Source organism: Parasteatoda tepidariorum, chromosome 5 (genome assembly GCF_982258835.1).
Source record: "Parasteatoda tepidariorum strain Cologne lab strain chromosome 5, Ptep-v5.0, whole genome shotgun sequence".
Classification (NCBI taxonomy): domain Eukaryota; kingdom Metazoa; phylum Arthropoda; class Arachnida; order Araneae; family Theridiidae; genus Parasteatoda; species Parasteatoda tepidariorum.
Window position 1 is genome coordinate 76,935,320 of NC_141759.1, and position 24,253 is coordinate 76,959,572.

Genomic DNA, 24,253 nt, shown 5'->3' on the forward strand with positions numbered 1-24,253 from the left:
TAAATTAAATAAACCATAATACATACCAATAGCTTCTTCAAATGCTAATACAAAATGCTTATTCTGTTTCATCATTTCATCAGCACGATTTGCCATCCATTTAAAACCAGTCAAAGTTTCCTGAAAAATTGCACATTGGGAGACAAGTGTCAATGATGTTAATCAAAAATTGTTAAAATCACATCTGAATAATTTAACATTAAGATTTTTTTATTAATTAGGCTTATGCGAATTCTGAAGAATATGTATGATAGGTCAATTTTCTCTTAGATTATTCAATGGAAAAAAATTATATAGAGTAGAAAATTTTATGCTAACTTATCCAGAAACTTTATGTTTGGACTGTAAAACAGAATGACTATGACACATTGCAGAAATTTGCAAATTGAAAAATAACTGATTATCATAAAATTTTTGAGGTACATTTAATTTATTTTGCAACATTCTAAGAAATCTGAAAAATTAGTAACATTTTCAAAACATGAATTATATTGTTTTTAAATCAAAACATAAGTTTTATGTAACGTTTTAAACTGTTTTTAAAATATTGGTGATACTTTCTGTAACAATCAGTATTTGAGGCTTATTGTATTGATTTTTATTATTAATATCAAGTAAAATTAGGAATCAAGTAAAATTAAGAGTTAAATACAGTCAAACATGATAAAGAAGATAAGAATAAAGTTCCTCTCTAGATAGATGGCAATGCATTAACTAAATTGTCAGTGAGAAAAGAATGTCACATTAGAGAAAATATGTAACAACATCATGTAGTTGTAAGCCTGAAAGTTTAACATTAAGCTGGATTCAAATGCTTGTTACTTACAACAAAAAGAAATCCTTCCTTTTCAGAAATACTTCTTAAAATTTTTGACGATACAGCACTGGAAATCATAAAACAGGATTCTAAACAAACAAAGAAAATAATGTTTTATCAACAGATTATGCACAAAATGTTTTTTACAGACGTAATCTGTTATATAAAGTTTGATTAAGAAAGATATGAAAATAATAACAATAGAAGTTTTAAAGGCAATATTTTTAATGATGAAAAGAACTTGTGAGTTGATAACATTATAAGAACATAACTAAGCTTAAGACCTATTGTAGTCAGTCATGCCTTCAGTTTTTAATCAATATGGTGAAGAATAAAAATAAATAATTAAAAAAAATTATGAAAAAAACTTTTCTATTAGTCTGCATGAAAAAGTAAGAAATAAATATTCTGTGCAAAGTTTATACATTCTAAGTCAATTTTTCAGGCATTATGCTCATTTTATAAAAAGTTAAACTTAAAATGTGTTACAAGATTTTTGTATAAACTTTTTAAAGAATTCAAATAAAAAGTCAGTGGTTTATTTGGTGCTATTATTGTAATTTGAAAACCATTGACTTTTTATTTGAATTCTTTAAAAATTTTATAAGAACAACAACACATTTTAAGATAAACTTTATATTATATGAATATACCTTAAAAATTAGCCAAGATTATATAACCTCAATTTTTATAAGTTACAAGCAATATTTTATTTAAAACTTGTTTAAGACTTTGTTTTTCAAATTATTTTCATTTCTTATTATTTTGTCTTAGGATTCATCAAGTCTTTGAAAAAAATTGCACTTTATTTTTTTTTACCACTAACATGTTTTAAAAGCATAACTATAAGCAAAATAAACATGTGGTTTCAAATAACTTTAGAAATGCTAATTTGGTGAGATAGCCCTGATCCACATTCTATTCCCATTGATGACTGAACTTTCAAAAATATAATTAAGCATCAAGAAACGTCCAATAAAATCTCTAACACAATTGTTTACAATTTTATTTATAACAATGGCTAATGTTGAACTAATGTAAAAAAAAAATAAATATTTTTCACACATGTCTCCCTAACGGAATGTTTTAAGTTTTTAAACAATTTTTTAGATCATGGGCTAAAATTGCAACTCTTAGTTGATGCTTAAATTTCAAAATTTTGGTACCAATGGTCATGTAGCATTCAAAATATTCTTACAAAGACACACAAAATACCGAGAACACAAAAGAAGAGTTGAAAAATAAATATATTAAGTAAACACTAACATGCATGTATTTTGTCACCAAACTAATGAAATGAGTGTTGACAATAAAGAATTTAAATATCAAACACAAGTGAGGTGTCATATGCATGAACACCATCTATTACGCCCTTTCAACTTTAAGCTCAACCTATTCATTTAGCTTTTTTAATGTTAAGCAACAAAATGCTTAAACGAGCTGAGCTCCATGTAGAAATAAAAGGATAAAAGCAAACAGTTTATGTAAAAAAAAAAAAACTGTTCTATATTTTTGTTTTAATCATGTTTATTAATTTATGCAAGTTACATAATAATTTAGAGTTGGATTTCAATTTATGTATGTTAAAATAAAAACTTCAAACTTTTGCGGTTCCAAACTCTGAAATTTGTAATTGCGTATTCAGAAAAATTTTATTAATTATTTGTTTCCAGCATAACTTCTTCCAAGTAACATTTAAAGAACTGAATTCTAATCGTAATACACTTATAATATACATAAACGCTATTATATACATAATATAATTACTTGTTTCCAGTACGACTTCCTCCAAGTAACATTGGAAGTATATAATTTTAATCATAATATTAATAGATTGAATGAAATGTTTAAAAAACAGGGATACGTCATAGGATATAACATCATACAATATATACATTAAAGGATACATCATAAGATATAAACATTACATATTTTTAGATCTTTATTTTTTAAAATGGTACCAACATACACACCAACCAAGATTAAGATACTACAGTGAATTCGCGATAACTCGAATCTGATAGGACTGACGAAAAACTTCGACATATCGGAAGTTCGACTTACCGTTAGTTTCGGTTTTGGACTTTCAAAATATTGTCGGATTATTTAATTAATGCTTATTAATTACAAACTTTCTAAATGTTTACAATATTTAAGATCATTTTTCTGACAAACCATTTACGATAAGACTGTTTGAAGCACTTTATGATACCCTGGTCCATCGGCTGCAACTTTACTGCTGTGTTTGGCGGGAGAAACTGCAAATTTACTGCTTTCAAATTAGGTAGATCACTATGCGCTGTACATTTATCCATAAAGAGTATCACTTTTCTTTTTTTAGCGAAGAATTTCCGATCCAATTTTCTTACATAGTCTTCAAATAAAACTGATGTCATCCAAAACTTTTTGTTAGACTTGTAATCCAAGGGATATGTTTTTGCATTCTTGAAATATCGGTGATTTCGGTATTTTCCGATAACAAGTAAGGGCAATTTTTCTGTCCCAGACGCATTTCCTCCAACTAGGACAGTCAAACGTTCCTTGCTCATTTTACCCCCTGAGCAGTTTTCATCCTTAAATATCATAGTCTTATTTGGAAGACATTTAAAAAATAAACTGATTTCATCAATATTGAAAACATCATTTTAACTGTATCCTTGAAGTAAATTTGGTAACGTTTAATTTAACCACTGTTCACACACTTCAAGAGCGACAGCTTTAGTTTCTCCATGAAGAGAGCGAATGACATTGTGAGTGTGTGTTGCAAAGGAAGGGGCAAGATATCAGCTCGTAAGTTTTTTTTCTTGCTTTAAAAGATTAAAAAAAAATCGAGTTAAAGGAAGTAAAATTCGAGTAATCGAGAATAATTAACATGAAATCGAAGATAAACGGGTCGGGACCTCATAAAAAATTGAGTTATAGTAATATTCGAGTTATCATACTTCGAGTTATAGCGAATTGACTGTATAAGGCACAGACAACTAATGAAGTAATATATAAAGGGAGAGAGACATAAAAATACTGACCAGGATTTTTTTTAAGATCACTAGGATAATTTTTCCACAACCAGGAACCAAGCAATGCTCCTACTTGATTTCCACTGAAAGTATGCCACTCACCACTAAAACAAAATTAATTGAATCAACATATAGTCAAACAATGTTAAATGGAAAAACACTTAACATAAATTTTAGTTAAAAGGAAAAAAAGGTTTTTCCCTCATATTATCTTGGAAAACAATACCTAATAATTGCATAATTTATTAGAAATATAAAAACTAACTTCTTCCCTTTAAGACAAAGTAAATATTGCACCTCATGAAAACAAACTTCTCATTTCGACTTTTGCAGCAACTTTTCAGGTAGAAATAATTTTTTTTTAAAGTGCAGAAATGAGGATAGCACATTTGTCGTTGGGACTGAGATAAAGGATCATTCTTTGTTCACAAAAATCTGCTATTGGTGAGATCATGTGAGGAAGCATGGATCCTTGAGGATGAGGTAGGTCGTGCCAATCTGGGGTGAGAGGGATTTCATGTTTTCCAAGATGATGGAGAAATTATTTTTTAATTGTCATGCTTTAACGAGGGTTTCATTGGCTGCTAGCACATTTTTGATTCTAGAATGCTGTGATAGAAGCTTAAAAAACAGGAATTTCCTTTGAAGATTATATTCAAATTAATGACTCTGGTTTTTGACTTCACAATCCATTACATTCTGGCTGTTTTTAACTTGAAAGGGATATAAACTGGAGGCAGATGTAGAAGTTAAAATGCCTTTTGTGTCTTTCAATGAGCCAACAGTTGCTTTAAAATCTGCTCAGTGGTTCCTACTTCAGCAAAAAATTACCAATTGCATTGAAAAAGTAGATTCTATTGGAAATAAATCTGGGATACAAAACATCTAAGAAAAGTCTATTAAATATTTTTTTTGCAAGTCTAACTTAAAGAGATAAATATATTTTCAAACTTTAATTCTCCTGAGTCATTTATTTTGCATAAGAATATTATAATATATAGACAATCATTATGTGTATATCTGTCTGAGCATAGGCTTATGTGTTTGTAGGGCTAATTAAGAATGTATCTTTTTGCATAAAAATACTGATCAACTTAATATAACCATAAAACTTTCATCTACGCACATTATTTAAACTTTTTGAAAATTTTAGTTATTTGTTGTTTAAAATAAGCCTAAATGGGTTTTGTTGTTTTGACAATTAATGCCAATTTAGGTTAATACAAATTAGGTTAATACCTTTCGATTAACAAGGTTCGAAAACATAAAAGTTTGCTGTATATAAAACATACATAATGAATGCACATTTTATAAATTTATGACAAGTGAGGGGGAAAAAGAAAAAGTCAATAAATATAGCGTGGGCATGCTTCTAAAAAAAAAAAAAAAAAAATTATGCATATTCAGGAAGAAATTTTTTGAAATGTATAGGAAAGAAAATTTTTTTGTTGGCCTTTTAAGAACACATCTTAAAAGGTTTCGTTATAAAGTGGTATGTCAGATAGGAAAAAGTATGCAAAAAGAGATGAAAATAAATACATCTAACCAATATATACAAAAAAACAAAAGGAATTTGAAAAAATAGATTTTTTAATTTCTAGAAATAAATATATCAATGAAATAAAATTTAAAAGAAGGAATACAATTGTAGTGTAAATGACTCTTTCAAATATGAGCAGAAATGCACAATACAATAATTACATATAATACATTATGACATTTTTAAGTGGTTAACATCAGATAAATAGAATATATGCAATGCAAAGAAATTGGTGATTTAAGAAAGAAATCATAAATAATGATAACATTAAAAACCTTAATATAATCCATTTGAGCTCTAAATAACAGTGGGGAAAATTTTTTAAATTATTTTTTGTTGCATAAGATTTTTTAATAGAATTTGAAGATTTTCTCGTAATGTTGATTTCAAATCTGCAAGCAATTTCTCTAAAAAGTATTTTTTTTTAAAGTAACAGTCTTATCTTCAAGATCTTATGTATAACAGGGGGCCAGGCAAATATTGCGACTAACTTTAAGGGGAGTTAGGGCACATCAGCAGGACTAAAATTGCATAGGAATTCATGCCCTGAAATGTCGCACTGCTTAGAGCGCTTCGCTATTTTGAACCAGTTGTTCATGTGCTTCTTAGCAGGTCATAATAGGAAAGCGCTCAGGTACGTTATTGCAAGGCATGGGTTTCAATACAGTTTTAATTCTGATAATGTGCTCTAACTCTTTTAAAAGCTAGTCTTAACATTTGCACCATACCCTTATATATACATTTTTTAAATTTGAACAATTCGACAAAATTTTGACAAAAAATATCATTTTAAAAATAATCTATAGCTTCAGGAGCAAAACTAATTTCATATTTGAAATCGCTAATATCAAGTAACACATGGATCAATAAGTCCCGAGACTAACAATGTAAACAACATTTTTTTTGCAAAATTTTTTTTTTATTCATCAACATAATCACCTTTTAGGGTGATACAATCGTTCCAACGCTTTTCCAATTTTTCAATACCATGTTTATAAAAAAATTATCTTTCGCTTCAAAATAAGCTTCAGTTTCAGCGATGACCTCCTCATTTGAGCCAAATCTTTTTCCCTGGAGCACTTTTTTAAGATCAGCAAAAAGCCAGTAGTCACTGGGGGCTAAATCTGGCGAGTATGGGGGGTAGGGAAGCAGATCAAAGCCCAATTCGTTAAATTTTGCCATTGTTTTCATCGGCTTGTGGCAGGGTGCATTGTCTTGGTGAAAAAGGATTTTTTTTCTCTGCATGTGCGGTCGTTTTTTTGCGATTTCCTCCTTCAAACGCACCAGCAAGTCAATATAATAATCACTGTTGATCGATTTACCTTTTTCGAGGTAGTCAATGAAAATCACGCCATGCGTATCCCAAAAAACTGACGCCATGACTTTGCCAGCTGACTGCTGCGTTTTCGGACGCTTCGGACGGCTTTCGCCAGCTGTGCGCCACTCAGATGACTGCCGCTTCGACTCTGGAGTGTAGTGATGTAACCATGTTTCGTCCATGGTCACGTAACGACGAAAGAAATCTTTTTTGTAGCGAGTAAATAGCGATAAACAGCTTTCTGAATCATCGACTCGTTGCTGTTTTTGTTCCATCGAAAGCAATCGCGGCACCCACTTGGAAAAAACCTTTTTCATGAAGGATAGTAAATACACTTCCATATGATATCTGTGTCATCTCAGCAATCTCACGGAGCTTCACTTTACGATCTTTCATTATAATTTTTGTCACTTCACTCACATTTTCCGGTGTAACGGCTTCCACAGGTCTACCCGAGCGTTCCGCGTCATTTGTGTCGGTACGATCACGTTTAAACTCGGCAAACCACCGACAAATCGTTGCTTTTGATGGACAAGAGTCCGGGTAAAATTTGTCAATCCATTGTTTCGCTTGCACGGTGTTTTTACCCATTAAAAAACAATGTTTTATCAGAACACGAAACTCTGTTTTTTCCATTTTTTAAACAAACTACAAAACGACTTTACTCCAACCTCGATAACTCAGCTGTTTCTGGTCCGATCGACTTAAAATTTTGACACGTTTCAAGCAAAGGTAAGTACTCTAGAAAGACCTGGTTACTGGTTTACTACGAGCACCATCTCTGGGTTAGTCTCGGAACTTATTGATCCATGTGTTATTTGTATGAATGCAACAAAAATTTTGTTCCCCATTGTAGTTAAAGTATAAAATATATAAAAGAGCTTGTAGCTGAAATAATACAAATTAGTGAGACAATTCTTAAATATTTTCGGATTTGTCAACAAATAGCATAATTGCAACAAAAATTTTGTTCCCTTATATAATTAAAGTATAAAATATATAGAAGAACTTGTTGCTGAAATAATGCAAATTGGTGAGACAATTCTCCTTTAAATATTTTCGATTTTGTCAACAAATAGCACATAGGTATACTCACTCCACTTTTTTTTCAGCAACTGCCAGACGATCAGCATCAGGATCATTAGCTACAATCAGCTGACTGTTGTATCTATCAGCAGTTTGAATGGATAAATCCTAATCAAGAAAATAACAAAAGCAATCATTTTATACAAATCTATTTTGGTTTATCAAACAATTCAATATTATTTTTAAAGGTTCTAAGATTACTAAACACACTATCGCACAGTTTTGGGGCTATATGCAAAGTGTACCCAGGTTTTACAATTTATTCAGTTATTCAGAAAAAAGCCTGAGAAAATATTTTGTCGGCCTAAGGTCCTGAGATTGGACACAAATGCACGAGAATTAGCAGGACTGAAAGAGCTAAAGTATGTCGCTTCACTTAGAATGTACTGTCCAAGATTACACTTGCTAATGTCCTGTCTGACTAAAATTTTCAACTGAAATTAACTGTTCTGGAAAGGGTTAAAGTAGATTAATGGCGGTAAAGTTTTTTAAAACATACATAAAATTTAAAAAACATGAAACAAATTTGTATTCATGTAAATTTATCTATATGTTTTAGCCACCAGAAAGGGATAGTATATATCAGTGTTTCCCAAACTTATGACTTTTGTGTACCCTTTCTAAATTTTTCGTAACGCTGTGTATCACTAATAAAACACTGAATATTTTTTACAATAAAAATTTTTCACAAAAGATAAAAATCACAACTGGCTGTTGACACCACTAATTATTAACTGTTAACTCGTCAAAAAATAGCCAATAGAAAAATATGTAATCGTAAATTTAAATGGCTAGCTTTGTTTTTTAATAAAAAATTTTGAAATTTTCGTTTGATGCAAGATATTTCGCATAAGAATGTGTATCCCAGCTAAACTGTTCCCCTACCCCTGGGGGTACGCATACCACACTTTGGGAAACACTGGTATATATAAATATATAACAGAAAAAAATACCAGGAAATTTAAACTAACCATGCAATTTCCTTCTTCCGGATTCGGAAAATAGACAGTTGGGAAATCAGGATCAGGTACCATTTGTTCCTCAACAGCTACATAATCATCAAAATGCACCTTTTGAAAAGCCTTCTTCATGTAAGTGTGCGAAACGCCATGTAGAGCTGTGAATGTTATTTTTAAAGGAGGATCTAGCCCATCACTAAAGAAAATAATAAACGTAGTGATGTATTTACAACTCCATCAAGATAAATATCAAAAACAGCATAAAACGCTTGAGAATGTTAAACATTTAATACATCAGAAATACATGTTGTTGTTGTTACTAATGCCACTTGCCAAACGCGCAAGCCTGCTTGGTGAAACCGAGCAAATTTAAGGCAGAGTGTGCATTTCTTGCTTTTCAGTGGCACCATCTATGGCCAAGAATTCAACTTCTGCCACACCCGTTTATAGGGCGGACCCATTCATACATCCACAGATCCTAATTTTGATCTGAATCAGAAAATGATTGATCTCCAATCCAGTAATTCCAGAGGTATTGACTTGTTATGGGAACATGGAGGACTTTTGCGACTCGATAGATTTAATGTGCATCAGTCACTTTACTACACGGGGAGTCTCTGGCCGGCGGGGTTCGAGCCCACGAACTCTCGGACATGGGCCCAGCGCCCCACCGACCAGGTCATGTTATCAAAAATAATTTTGATTGTAAAACTTCTGTGGTATTATAGACAAAATAGATAATATATTAAAGTCTTAAGAAAATTTTAGTGAACTAGTAAAATAAGAGAGTTAGTAATATTAGTAACTTTTACATTTAAATTTGACATTTTAGTTACTTTTTAACATAAATCATGAATTGATCTCTACAAACTAATAAGGAGGTTTTACACATCACTTGAGGCTTGAACAATGGAAAACTATTATAAACAGATAACTTAATTCAAACAATTTTGAAGTTAAAACAATCATTAATTTGTTTTTTGCAAATCCAATTAGGCATTATAATAATTTTTTTTTACCAGTTTATAGTAACTTACAAGTTTTTTTAAAAACATTTTAATCATTAAAATTAAGAATTGTTTATAACAAAACTGTATATGCTAAACCGCATATATATAATTTTTTGACAATCAATATCATAGTCAAAATTATGCTAACCTTTTGTTTGTAAATTTAGTAATTAAAATAAAAATAAGTATACAAAACATTGGCAATTACAGAAGCTTTATGCTTCACGTATATTAAAAAATTATACGCAACACACATAAGTGGTAATTCTATAATATACTATTCTTATGTGTATTCATTTTAATAACTTTGCAGCAAAATACTGCATAAATAAAAATGTTAATAATAAATTATTTATTTTAAGTATAATTACTTGGACATGCACAAATTTTATTTCAGTAATCTATATAGTAATGTGTTATATATTTTCATTTAATTGTTTGAAAAGTTCATTAAAAAACATTATAAACACATAAAAATGAGCTTACTTTGATCCCTTAAATGACTCAACATTCATATCTCTGTAGTACATGCATTGAATTTCAGGTAAAGGATCAAAGCACAATGGTGATGTCCATACTAAAGAGGTACGACTAGAAAGTGACCAAGGTTTCAAGTTTTTCAATATACTGGCTTCAATGTTTTTATCAATAGGAGACAATATCTGAAATATATTTTGAAAATTAAGCAGCAATACAAAACAAATGAATGAAACATATTTGCATAAACAATATAATTTAATGAAATAGCTTACCTGTGCACTATTTTTCCAGTATACCTGGAAATTAAAAAAAAATATCATAGTCAAATCTAATATTAAATCTAAATAAAAATTTTATAAATAAATAAATATTATTAACTATAATAACAAACAGTATACTAATTTTCGGTAAACTTAAAAAGCAACCATTCCAGTAAGTTTGTATGCAGATTTTTTTTAAAGCCTTCCCATAGCTTCATTAAGTTTTTAAATGTCTGAAAATTAAATCTATCAGAAAGAATAAGTAAAATTTCTATAATAATAATAAATATAATAAGTGAACTTTTTATAAACTTTTAAAGAAATCCTATAGAGAAAGTTTGCATTTCTTTAAACATTTAAAAACCTTTATTTATAAAGTTTTAATTCTTTTATTTAACAAATGTAATGAGTTCACAGAAGGGATAAAAGATTATTAAATAATTGTATTTAAATGACAGGTTCATCTTTTTTGGTCGAATATTTATAAAATGTACAAAAAAAAAAAAAAAAAAAAAAACTGTGCTAGTAGCCTACATATTGGTATTGCATTTAACATTTAAATGATGTCATTGTTTTCCCCCTGTTTTTTCTTTTAAAACACATTTGTTTTCTTTTGATAAAAAAATTTGATCAGGAATCGGTGTAAATTTGTAATTGGATCTCATTCAGTGATAAAAGCCAACAAAAGACTGATATCCTTTGTATTACATCAACATTTAAATGTCAGTGTTTACACAGTGTTACTGTTTTTTGAGCACATGTGCATTTTTTAAATAAATATTTTTATCAGAGATAATAATATTTGTTGATGGAAAATTTCTTTTTTTACGAAGTTTTTGAGGCTCACAGCAAGTCAATTATGATCAAATGAAGTTTTTGAGCATGAATGTGTGCCAAGAATGACACAAATAGTAAATTTATTGACAAGGTAATGGGAGGTATCAAAATCTTCTCAGTTAGTGATATCATCATAAGAAAAGAGTTTTTAAGATAAAAGTAAAATTCAAAAAAGAAATATATAATGAGCAAAAAATATTAACAGAGAATCTTTTGAGATCTAGTAGATGCATTTAGTTTAAAAGAAAAGAATAAGGAAATAAATCAAAGCATAAAGTTAATCCTTAAGCTTTCAAGTGATAAAAGATAAGAAAACAGATATATAAGTGAAAAAATTTCTAAAAGAAAAAAAATTACAACATTCCTTTTGTTTATCCTAGCATAAGATTTATACTGCATAAATTAAAAGCTATTGTATTTTCCATTTCCTGACAGTAATAAAAAATAAAGTGCAGAAAAAAAAATCCAGGCAATAAATTTTTTAAAAAGTAGATAAAAGAAGGAACAGTTACGAAAAAGTTATTATGTAAAAATACTGTTAAAACTAAAATTACCAAGCAATTTTTCTTTCAGTAAAAACATAATTTAAATTTAAAATTTTTAAAGGAAACAATAATACAATTTTATTGAAGTTCTATAAAATGCTCTAAAAGAATATATATATATATGTGTGTGTTTGCTGCTTTTGAGACATTAATAAAATATTAGAAAGCACTCCTTTCTGTGGATATAATCGTGTGAGCTGATGAAGAGATATCTTTTTTTCCCTGGATTTTTATTGATTTTTTTTTATAATAACTTTCTTTTCTCATTATTCTGTATTTTTTTCCAAATGCATACACAACTGCAGAAAAAATATATACAACTATTAGTTAAAGAGGATAGAAAATTTATCGCAAATGGAAATAATTTAGACATAATGGAACATTATTTTATAGGATATATTTTAAACATGACCGTGGGCAATAGAAAGCAGTTGAAGAAAATAAATCATAAGGTTAAATTTATCATTTAATTAAAATAACTTTTAACCTTATATCCATTGTCATCTTTCGGATTATGAGATGCAGTCACCATCACACCAGCAAGACAGCCAAGTTTCTTTACAGCGTAAGGAACAAATGGTGTTGGAACAATAGAATCATACAAGTAGACCTTTATCCTTTTTAAAATGAATGCTACCGCAGCAAGCTCAGCAAATCTGAAAGTAAATTATATTCCTTGTATTGATTATCAAATTAGAAGCACTTTAATATTTTTGTCAATAACTATAATTCAAAGCTTTTAAATTTAAAAAGTAATTGACTTTGTCCTTTTTTGTTGTTTTGGGTGCATACAGAGATCAGAAGAAGAAATCCAAGTAGTATCCAAGGAGGCCAAAATTTTAAGAACTAATCAAAAATTTAAAATCTCTGTGTAAAAGACAACTAGACAGTTTCTATTTTAAAATTAAGAAGCAGTTATTATAAAGAACTTGCAAAAATGTATATTTTGAATTAGATATATTTTTCTAGCCCTTTTTAAATAAATGTAGACTTTATCAAACTTCATCAAGAAAAATAAAGTTATCACTTTCACACATAAATATATTTTACAGTTTCGAATATTTTAACAAATCTTGTTAAAGTGCATAGTACAGGTGTTAAAGGTTAACATAAAAATCTAATAATTGTATATTTTTAAATTTGAATACACAAGAAAAGGCATTTTACACACAAAAAAAAAAAATCACAGTAAATCATTAAATAAGTTAACTTGTAACATGCAAAATTAAAATTATTTGCTGTTATTTTTTTCTTCCAACTCTTGCAATTAAATTTTTTTTCTTTTAAAGTTTTTCTTGAACTATTAGACTTTGACAGCTAAGTCATATCATTTCGTTAACCTGCTTGAACAGCAAATTCACCAGCGGACTTAGTAAGTTTATCTATGCAACGCAATAATCTAAGGAGTTTCTAAGGACTAATTTGGAAATCTAAGTAGTTCCAAGTACTCCTTAGAGGCATTTTTTATTTCCAAGGAGCATCAGGAGTCTGAATGAACCCTGAAAGTTTTTATGCTCTAGAAGCCACAAGAGCACTTTCATAACTTCATTTATTCTTAGTGCCCAAAACAACTGTTTAAACATCGTTTACTAAACTTGTCTTCACATTTTCAATGTTTTCAAATGTTCAATAGCAAAGACATTATATCAAGTAAAATGATTGAATTATAAAATAAAAATAGATTAAGAATCGAGCAGTAACAAATTCTTATACTCTTCAAAATATCAACAATTTTAGATTCCAATTCAGGAAAGGAAATTTATAAGCAGAAGGAATATTATTGTGTAAGGAATTAAGGTTTAGAAATATTGCTCAGTTAATACATAATTGTATAACTATTTATTCTATTATACAAAATAATGATATATTATATAACATAGTATAATGGAATATTACAAAATGATTTGATTTAATTTTATTATCAATATTATTATATCAATATTATTTTCAAATTACATTTGAACTAAACAGAAACACAGCAATTTAAAAATTCTTGTTCCTCATTCGATCAAAAGCTTATTTATAAAATATACAAATAGTATGCTGCCTTCAAGTTATCATGTTATCTACATAAATTATAAAACATCATGAAAACTGAAATATAGCTCTAAATGTAACCAACCTAAATAAACAAGTAACAGAGTTCAAGTAACAGAGAAAAAAAGCTAAGTTTATTGTCACTATTGTATTGTATTAGTTTTAACACCTTTTCTTTCAAACCAAGGTATAACTCAGTTTGTTTTAGCTTTACTTTGCCAGCATAAGAAAAGAAATGTTATCAGCTTTGTAAAAAGCATTGATAATGAAATATTGTCTACATTGGTTTTCAGCTGTTTGAGAAAAATGTGAAAAAATTTCATCAAAATTTTAGCATGGAAAAAAAATTGTAATAAAATTTTACAATAGTTTTTTTTTTTTTTTTTTTGTCATGAACTGAAATTTAAAATATCTAATATCCTTTTTGAACAAAAAAAAAAAAAAAACTTTTTTATGAATGAAAAAAACAAACAAACTAGAAGTCATAATTTAAACTAAACAACAGTTTAAAAATAAGAATGAAATAGAATAAATAAACTGATGCATGGTACCTACGACTATTGTGGCGGCTATCATAACCAATTACTACTCCTTTAAAACTCTTATCACTGTCTTGACTATCAATATATGAAGCCAAACCTTGAGATGTCTGTATTATAACTAAATCATTCATAGCATTGTAGCCTGGACCCATCTTTCCTCGCAAACCTGAAAACAATAGCAAGTAATTTCGACTTTATCAGGAACAGGCACTATTCAGTGTTCGAGGGCTATAAAAAATCTCCAAACTATTATTGATGTTAGTGATGCTTATTACGTATAGTAATATGTATTACTGGCCTATTGTAGCAATAGGTACTAATAAATACAGTTCCATTAGATAAATAAGCATTACTTAACAATTTTTATGACTCCTGGGGTGCTCAAACAAGGATAACAGGGGGGGGGGGAGTTACTATAACCATGCCAGTAATTTTAAAATTGTAAATTAGATTTCAGCAATATTTTGGATTTTTCCATTATTGGGGAGGAGAGAAAATTGTCCCCATCACCTTTAATAGGGATAGGCTCCCCTGATTTCAGAAATAGTATCATTTTTCTTTTAAGTTCAATAAAAATGTAAATGACTATTTTGTTAACAGATTATAGATAAAAATAGGATTAGTGAACTATTCTTATTTGATGAGTCTGAATAATATTTTCAGCTAGACTGAATGGGTCTCACTTAAATACATTTAACACACAGAGAGATTCTTACGAATGATTCAGTGAGCATGATAATATAAGCATGTTATACATGTTATATAAGCAGGGGTCTGTCTAGGTTTTTCTGAGCGGTACCTATTTTGTGATAATTTAGACATAATTTGTGAAAAATTAAAAATTATATTAAAAAATCAACACAAAAATATGGTAAAAATACGGATTTATCGTTTCTTAAGGGATACAAAAATAAGATTTTAACAAAAAGTATTTTGTGAAACTACCGTTCTTCCTAAAGTTGAATTTGTGAAGGTACCGCTAAACGGTAGTAAATTCGGCCGCCTGGACAGACCCCTGATAAGTATATTCTCAGAGCAAAGAATGCAAAATCTGTATACCTCATTATTCAAAAAAATATTTGACCATCATTAAAATACAGAATTATATTTCAAATAATAAGTTTAATAAATGCAGTGTTTTATATAGTAAAATATGGTGATAAATGAAATATCTGAAATTTGCATTAAAGGACCTAAACTAAATTAAACTTAGTGGCACGACAGCCCGAGAGGGCCATGGCCTACTGTGCCTATCTCAGTTTTCTTGACCTTGGGCTCTGGGGTGCAGGAGCAGATGCTCCGGTCAGGTGGTCCGCGGAACCACCAGTGTTTAGTTCCCAAGCATACTTGGTACTCATTTATCGACTCACTGAAGGGATGAAAGGCTGAGTTAACCTTGCCCGAGGATCGAACCAGGGACATGTGGCACGACAGCGCAAAGCGCTACCGCTCAGCCACCGGGCGTCAAGAACCTAAACTATTTAGATCAGATTTTCTAAACTGTGATTGCACCACTCCAAATATTGAGGGTCAATAAAAATCTGTTAAAAAAGAAAAAAAATGTTAAGTGAAAGAAAGTATGTTTTGTATTTGATTTAATAACTTACTGTCTGCACAAATTAATAAACATATTTAAGCTTAAAAACATATGTACCTCAAACCAGTAAAAACCGATCATCAGATCAAAAGTTAGATAATGGTGTTTGCTTTTTATTTTTGATCACAATACATTATAAGATAAAAATAGAAGGATAGACCACAGAAAGACACATTACCTGCTGTACCAAATGCAAGGCGTTTCATCATTATTTTTTCTAATTCAGCGTAACGACCTTGCAACACCATATCTTCCACTCGCTTTGCAGTAGCTAAACCCTACATTATAAAAAATGATCAAGAACATTACATTTTTCAATGAGAAATAAAAAAATGACTAAAGAGTTTATTTCAATTAAGACTTATTTAAAGTTTTTTGACTTAATTTGTTGACAATATTTTTCATAGTTTTAACTATGAGTAAGTACTAATTCTATTATACTTAATCACACTGAAAATATTGCATCACTCAGATATCTCAAAATTAAAGTGCAACCACAATTATGGATGCTCAAAATTTCAGTTAAATTTTGTTTTGTTAATGACAATTTAAACAAAATAATTACAGTTGTCAGGGATAGCTTAAATGTCTAAACTATTAGAAGACCTACTCCAAAATCTCTTTATCACTACAAAGTTTTTTTAAGGCTGTCAATCTGAAACAATTTTTAAAAAAATTAGCGCAAAAAGATATGGTAATCTAAAAACGAAATAAATAACACCAACCTTGTACAAAAACTCCTTTTAATGGCTGGGTGACAAAAAAAAAAAAAAATTATTTGCAGAGACTTTTGCTTTTGTTTGTCTATCAAATTGGTAGCCAAACCTCAAAGTAGATAAATAATACACTACCCTCAAAATTACATATTTTTGGAAAAACCAAAACCACTCTAATGTTTATCATATTGAAAATTCTGAAATTTAAAAACTTTACAACAACTCAAATTCTAATAAATGCCCTTTTTCATGTTAAACTTTGTAATGTAAGTGTCATCACAACATAGATTTTCTATGACGTTCCCATATCAGTGATTGGTCAAGGCGACTAAAATCACTTAAGTGCCATTTATAATTAAATAATCAATTGAAATTAATATAAACATCTGAGACATTATTATAATGAATATAATTCACTTGAAGGTGGCGAAGGCTATACCCAACTTTATGTTTCTTTTAATGGGCACTCTTCTGTAACCTTTCCATACATAATCTTCACAAATATAGTTAATCAGACTTAGACATCAAAAAACTTAACAGAATCAGAGCTCTATTATAGTGGTATGCTACACTATTATAGTTCAACTTTAAGTTTAATCAATATCTTGATCAAACTCCAGAGGTTTGTGACATAAACCAATCGAAATCAATTTAAATAGCATTATTCATTTATAATAAGTAAATAAATAGCAAATTCTAAGAGGATTGATTGTTTATAATTATAAGAACTACACTTATTTAGGCTTTTCTAGTGTTGATTATGTTTATTATTAAAAAATAGACTAAAGAATGTGGTATTATTACTTTAACAAACATTATCTTAAAATCAAAGTAAAATCAATTGGAGTAGCATAATTATTTTTACAATAAATCTCAACATAAATATTGCAAAATTTTATTTAAATTCCAACTCTATTGCAGCACATAATTAAACTTAAGGCAGATTTTTTTTTGAAAAAGCCACAAAAAGAAGTACAACAAATTTTTAACAAAATATTCAACTTTGAAAATTACAATAAAGACAAAAATATGCTTTTTCTAAAATATGAAAGTTGGTAATATTTCCCAAAATCAAATTTTTAGTTTATAACAGAAAAATTTTAGTTTTTAGAGACATGATATATTCAATAACATAATAAAACTATAAACGTAATAAAACAATATTTCACAGAAAGAATGGCTATTTTTTATATTTTTGCTATAATTTTAGATAAGAGAGATCAATTGAAACTGTAAGATGTCAGCTTGTTGGTAAATAAATATTTTAACATTCTTCTAGGTTACAAAAAATTACAGTAGATTTTTAAATTCATAATAAATGCTTTCATTACAACTATTTTAACAAGACTATTTTAACATAATTCTGTAGATTCAATGAAAATAAATAGTCAATTATGACATTGAAATCACTTAACAAACGGAATGTCTCACATTTATTTTATAATATATTTTTTTAGTACGATCAACCTAGAGTGAACACTTAGTTCATTTTGTCAAAATTTATTTAAACATTGAGAAATCGAATGCTTTTGTACTACGTATAAATTATACAACACAACAATTAATAAGCTATTCTAAATAAAAGTTTTTAAATGCAAGATCTTATCATAAAACCAATAATACAAAGTACTAAAACTTGTATGAATTTTAAGAATTGCACTGTATTATAGTAAACATTAACTTGGTGAAATTATTTAAATAAATAAAAGTAGATCTAAGTCATTAAATAAGATGATACAAAAAATGCAAATTTGAAAAAGAGTCGTCCCTGAAGTTTATATTTAATGACAAACAAAATGTCTCAAAAAGTAAATAAACAAAAATATCTAGTACTTACCCTAGCATAATCTAAGTATTCCCTTATTTTTTCATCTAATTCTTTATTACCAGAATTAATCATTGACATTTTAAAAGGTTTTTTTTTTCACACTTTAAAGCAAAACTACTTAAGTATCGGCTAATTCGATTTGCTAACTTTTGAAGGATTATTATACTAGTTCCAATATACTTAATTATTGTTTCTTTTTTTAAAAAAATAAGAAAACGTTCCACTTGAAGTAGTAGTTACGAACGTTGTAAAGTGACACTTGAGTTGCTGCGAGATAAAAGAATTAAGCGAACCCAGGATTTTCAAGGCCCAGCTGATTGCGGCGCCCTTCAAGAATAAATCTCGTCTCGCCAGGGTTTTTATCTTAATGAATTATCCTTATCTTTTTTTTTTAAGAGAAAGAATTAAGGTGCTGAAAAATTCAACGATTACTAAACTAAGATTTACGAAATTCAGTCGGAGATCCAGATGGGGGGGGGGGGTGATTGTTTGCTTCCCTGAGTTATTAGTTTCATTTCAAAGCCAGCTTTCCACCTCCGCAGAGGATCAAAATTGTGATGGCATGTCTTCGGATCATCCTCCGGGATGTTTCCCAGACCGTCGCCAATAGCCCATTGTGCAGCTCTAGTGCGACGTAAATTAACAACAACAACAATCAAAGCCAGCTTTGATTTTTTTTATTAATATTATTTGCTATTGTAAAATACAGCAGTCTTTTCTACAAGATAAACACAAAAGCACTTTAAATCTGCTATTGTGAGAACAGCGTTAAAAATTTGTTGCACCTTTACGTCAAAAAAATATTTGTTGCTGTTATTTATTTAAGTCGCACTAGAGCTGCACTATGGACCAGCGGTGACTGTCTGGAAAGCATCCCTGAGGAGGATTCGCTTCGGCAACCCGACGACCTGCAAGCGAGGTAGAGCACTTTGGTAGAACAGTTTAACGAGGACCGGTCCCGCAGTGGACTGATCGTTAAGACACGATTCCCAGCAGATCACCGAAGTCAAGCATCACTGGCTGCGGTCAGTGTGCGGATGGGTGACCACTTGGATCAGTCTGCGTAGGGACCGAGGGTGTGCGGTATTGGTCCTCGTTAAACTGTGGTACCGTAAAGTGATCGACATCGCGCAGGTCGTCGGGCTACCGAAGCGGGGGTGCCATCCCCTCCACAGAGGATCAAAATTGTGATGGCATGTCTTCTGATCATCCTCCGGGATGTTTCCCAGACCGTCGCCAATAGCCCATTGTGCAGTTCTAGTGCGACGCAAATTAACAACAACAATTAACAAGGACCGATACCGCTAACCACCATCGATCCCTTCGCAGGCTGATCAAAGCTGTCAGTCACCCGCACACAAATCACAGTCAGCGATGCTTGACTCCGGTGATCTAATGGAAACCATGCCTTAGAGATCTGTCCTCTGTGATCAGTCCAATACTGTCTTGCTTGTTTGATGGTTTTCTGACCCATAAATCTATACAGAAAAGATTCTCATTGTAAAATACGCAACTAATTTTATTGAATGCCAAACGAGTGGTCTTTCAGCCGCACATTTTTCTTTCCATCTTTATAGTAAAACTTTTACTTTGAGAACTTTAACCATGAAAAAAAATATATAATAATATTTTTTTAAATATTTTATAACCGTCGTTGAACAGCCGACCCAATTTTTCGGCTTACGACTAATAGAGTTCATCTCCGTAGCCTTGTAATTTTTAACCCAATCCAGAAGACAAGGAGACACCTGAATCAAGTATCGGAAGAAATTTGTCTTCGTGGAAGACTTTTTTATGCAACTTACCCACATTTGCGTTACATGAAGAGGAAGACCACTAGAACTTCGCACGGTTAGCCTGACAGCAAAGGTACTCTAACCCATGACCGTGTACCATTGAGGACAATTCACGTCAGCACTGTGGTCGGTGCGAACCGGATGCAGGTTTCGTATCAACCAGCCACCTCTGGGATTCGAATCTGGTTCACTTCATTGGAAGGCGAAAGCTCTATCCCCTGAGCCATCGCAGCCCAATATATAATAATAAATAACTTATAAGTATATTTTTAAAGCAAACTATACTTTAAAAAAAGGAGAAAATAAATAATTTACAAAACAATTCGTTCATCGCCCTCCTTACCTATAATGATTACCCGTCCCATTCGCCGGCACTGCACTCATCACTCAAAATTTTCATCACTTTCAGACAATTTATGTCTTCATATTTTAACTAAATCCCTGTGTTTGATGTTAATACATAAGGTTCAAATGCTAACAGAATTTATCACGCACGTATTGGGAATAGAAAACCAGCATTTTTCGAAATTTTGACCATTTTCCGACTAGTTAGAATGTCCAAATTTTAAATGGAGCTTAAGGCTGTATTCGAATAAAACTTTCAACCCTTCACTGAGTCACATGCAAATTTTCTTTTCTCGTCATATTATTGACAAATAATATAGTCAAACAATATTTCCAACCACTGTTCTACTGAGTGATTGAATTTGCTCTAAGGCTCTGTACTGGATGATAACATAGGTTTCCCCTTTCTTGATCGCTACAATCAGAATTTTTATACATTATGGCCAAAAGTAATTTATCGTTAATCCAAATTACTGTTTTTTATGATAAGTTCAAAATTAAACTGAAATTATGCGTTGCATAACAATAGCAGTTTCAATATTTTCCTGACCTTTCGAATCTTTTCCCTTCCTATTAAAGCATATTTTTTCATCCATTTGTATCGCCAAATAATACAATTTATTGTCTATCGAAATGCTGACTACTTACTGACTAATGTAATAGAGCTCAAAAAGAGCTAAATTTGTGCCTGAGCCTAAAAGGTACTAGATTCTGATGTGAAGAATTACATTTTATCGCCTATAGTAATTAATAATAATTGAACAGACCTTAAAAGATAAACGTAAGGTTCATCATCACCTTTAAACTAAACTTCTATCAAGAAAGAAATTTTTCTTGCTTCTTTCACGAAGTATTATTTCTGAAATGTGAACGCTGAATAAATGGATATTGTCATTATAATAAACAAAAAACCTACTAATTTAATGTAAACGTATAAATTAGGAGAATGACGATAATTACGACTGTAAGAATTTTATATTTGATGTTATTGACTTGAATTTCAGAAAATGTTACAATTTCCAAAAAGTAACAAGATGTCTTTAGAAAATGTATCTTAAAACCTTTGGTAGTTTAAACAATGATTAAAAATGTGTGTGTCATACGTTTGGAAAATATCAGCCTAAATATAATTACAGTAGATAAAAGATAAAACTCTGGGTAAACGAGATACAAAAAGTTTTTTACTTTCATTATCTGGAATATTTTTATCTGAAATTCAATGTCACTGCTTCTGAGATTTATTGGCCTGTGACGAAAGTTGTAATCAAAAGGAGAAATTTTAAAAATGCATAAGTTATGAAGTTTAATATAAATTCAGTCACTCATTAAATTATTTATTTATTTTATTTATTTAGAATTTTAAAAAAGGAGCCAAAGTATTTCTAAGGTCTTCCTCGAAATGATAAACTACTTAATTTATATTTTAATATTATTTTTCATATCAATCTGTATTTTGATAATATTAAAAAATGGATCGAAAATAAATATTAGGAGAAAACATTTTTAAATAAGGGATTTATAGACGTTTCTGCAAATAAAATATTAAAAGCAAAGAATTTTGAAAAAATAAATAAATAAATTGTACTTAAAAATTCTTTAAATGTTAATTGCGAATTAAACGTATGAGTTTGTATTTAATTTCATATTTAGATTTTTCGGCGTGCTCAGGTATGGTAAACCCCAAGTTGGCGACTTAAAGCCCATCCGGCTTCAGATCGATGAGTACCAGCTTGTCTGGGAAGTAAAGGAGGCATGTACGCAATGATGACCACATTGCCTCAATTATATAATTGGCCACGAAAATTTGGAGTTTTAACCTCCATGTCTCCCCTGGCCCATAATGGGCTGCTGCAGGTATGCTTTACTTTTTAATTAGGTAAGGAAAAAAGAACATGCTAATAAAATTAAGGAACACCTGAGTTAAAAGGTAAAATTTTCATTTATTAGCACTCTTCTGTACCCGTTTTAACTTTAGAGTACATTTATAATACTAGTATATGTATAATTAAGAATCGTTCAAAATTAAATAAAAATAATATGCACATTAGGATTCAGTAATTGATATAAGTGAGAAAAACAAACACGTTTCTAAACTCAAAGATGAATTAAAATTATCAAACACCAGTTTATTTCTAAAGTAACATAGCTGCACATTTATCTTTTGTTTCATTCACAAGTAACCTGATTTTAGATTATTTTAATACCTCCTTTGTTTTTATTTGGTGCAGATATTTTTCATCTTGAGATTAAGAATAATTATTCTTAATGGCATAAATAGTGAAATTACTCTTACTGACATAAAGAAAGAAATTATTCTTATTGACATTCAGAATAAATTTTAAAAGTTTGAGCTCTTATTTTTCTTTTTAATAATATTTTGCGGTTTCACACGCGTTTATCATTTCATTTTATTTTTTACAAGGAATATTTAAAAAAAAAAACGTATTAAGGGTAGTCATTACGATATATCTTGTTCATATATTAATTTCAGTCATCATTAACAAGAAAGAAAGTATTTTGGAGATAGTTTTCGACAAAAGAATAAGTAAAACAAAACAGATAAAAAATAAGCAAATAAAGTTTGTATATAAATTTTAAAACATTTATAGGAAAGACATGAATGATCTTGAGATCGAAACGAAATTTCTATAAAACTTTCACTAGTTCAATAATTATTATTTAAATATTTATTTGCGGTTTCTAATGTGTTTTTCTTTTCACTTTATTTCTTACCAGAATTTAAAAGAAAAACTTGAAGGGGGGTCATTACGATACATCTTGTGCAAATGTTAACCTCAGTCATCAATGTGAAAAAAAAAGAAAAAAAAAAGAAAGAAAATATAGAGGTAATTTTCGATAAAAAAAATAAATAAGAAAAAAAGTTATTTTTAATGCATAGATATTTTTAAAAAACTTTAGAGGCATGACATGAATAATAACGAGATCGAAACAAAATTTCGATAAAACTTATATTATTTTAACATAATGCATACTTTTGTAATTTAAAATTTTGTGATAGTTCACAAGGAATTCCATTAGTTTCTTATGTATTTGAGCTATTAAAAGCAACTGGCATATTGGTGTAAACACTTAGTAATAATATTAAAAAAAAAAGTTGAATCCTCAATTGCAGCAACGAAGATACATAAATTGCTTGATTTTCACCACTTGATGGCAGCATGAAACATTTGCATATAACTCAATTAATACCTAAACATTTAATTTTTGATAGTTAAATAAACTACTTAACAAACATAAAGATTTAACCCCTTGGGGACGGAGAAAAGCATTCGTACAAAATCAGAATCAAGTTGTAATTAAATAAAAAACGGTAACTTAAATGTAGTCGTTGCTAATTTGACAGACTTACTTTGCTTTTACTTTAATTATAGTTGGTTTAATCATATATATAATCAATGTTAATTCAAAGTATAACTAGTTTTATTTTGAACAAAGTAATGGTGAATTAAATAAATCAAACAATTATAACTCCGCTCACAAATAAACTGCTAAAGAATTACTT

At 29.6% G+C, this 24,253-nt stretch overlaps 1 protein-coding gene across 1 annotated transcript in view; it reads right to left on the reverse strand.

Annotated features, from left to right (window-relative positions):
• The window catches only part of Pgm2a (phosphoglucomutase 2), a 28,975-nt gene extending 9,905 nt beyond the window's left edge, over positions 1 to 19,070 (reverse strand). The window contains exons 1-11 of the mRNA XM_016059567.4: positions 18,599 to 19,070; positions 16,224 to 16,323; positions 14,458 to 14,614; positions 12,357 to 12,525; positions 10,500 to 10,523; positions 10,234 to 10,409; positions 8,750 to 8,933; positions 7,789 to 7,886; positions 3,844 to 3,938; positions 827 to 906; positions 27 to 120 (exon numbers count right to left, since the gene is read on the reverse strand). Coding sequence (XP_015915053.2) covers positions 27 to 120; positions 827 to 906; positions 3,844 to 3,938; positions 7,789 to 7,886; positions 8,750 to 8,933; positions 10,234 to 10,409; positions 10,500 to 10,523; positions 12,357 to 12,525; positions 14,458 to 14,614; positions 16,224 to 16,323; positions 18,599 to 18,667 — 1,246 coding nt within the window. The 5' untranslated portion in view covers positions 18,668 to 19,070. The remainder of the gene's footprint in view (positions 1 to 26; positions 121 to 826; positions 907 to 3,843; positions 3,939 to 7,788; positions 7,887 to 8,749; positions 8,934 to 10,233; positions 10,410 to 10,499; positions 10,524 to 12,356; positions 12,526 to 14,457; positions 14,615 to 16,223; positions 16,324 to 18,598) is intronic.
• Between the last annotated feature and the right edge of the window lie 5,183 nt (positions 19,071 to 24,253).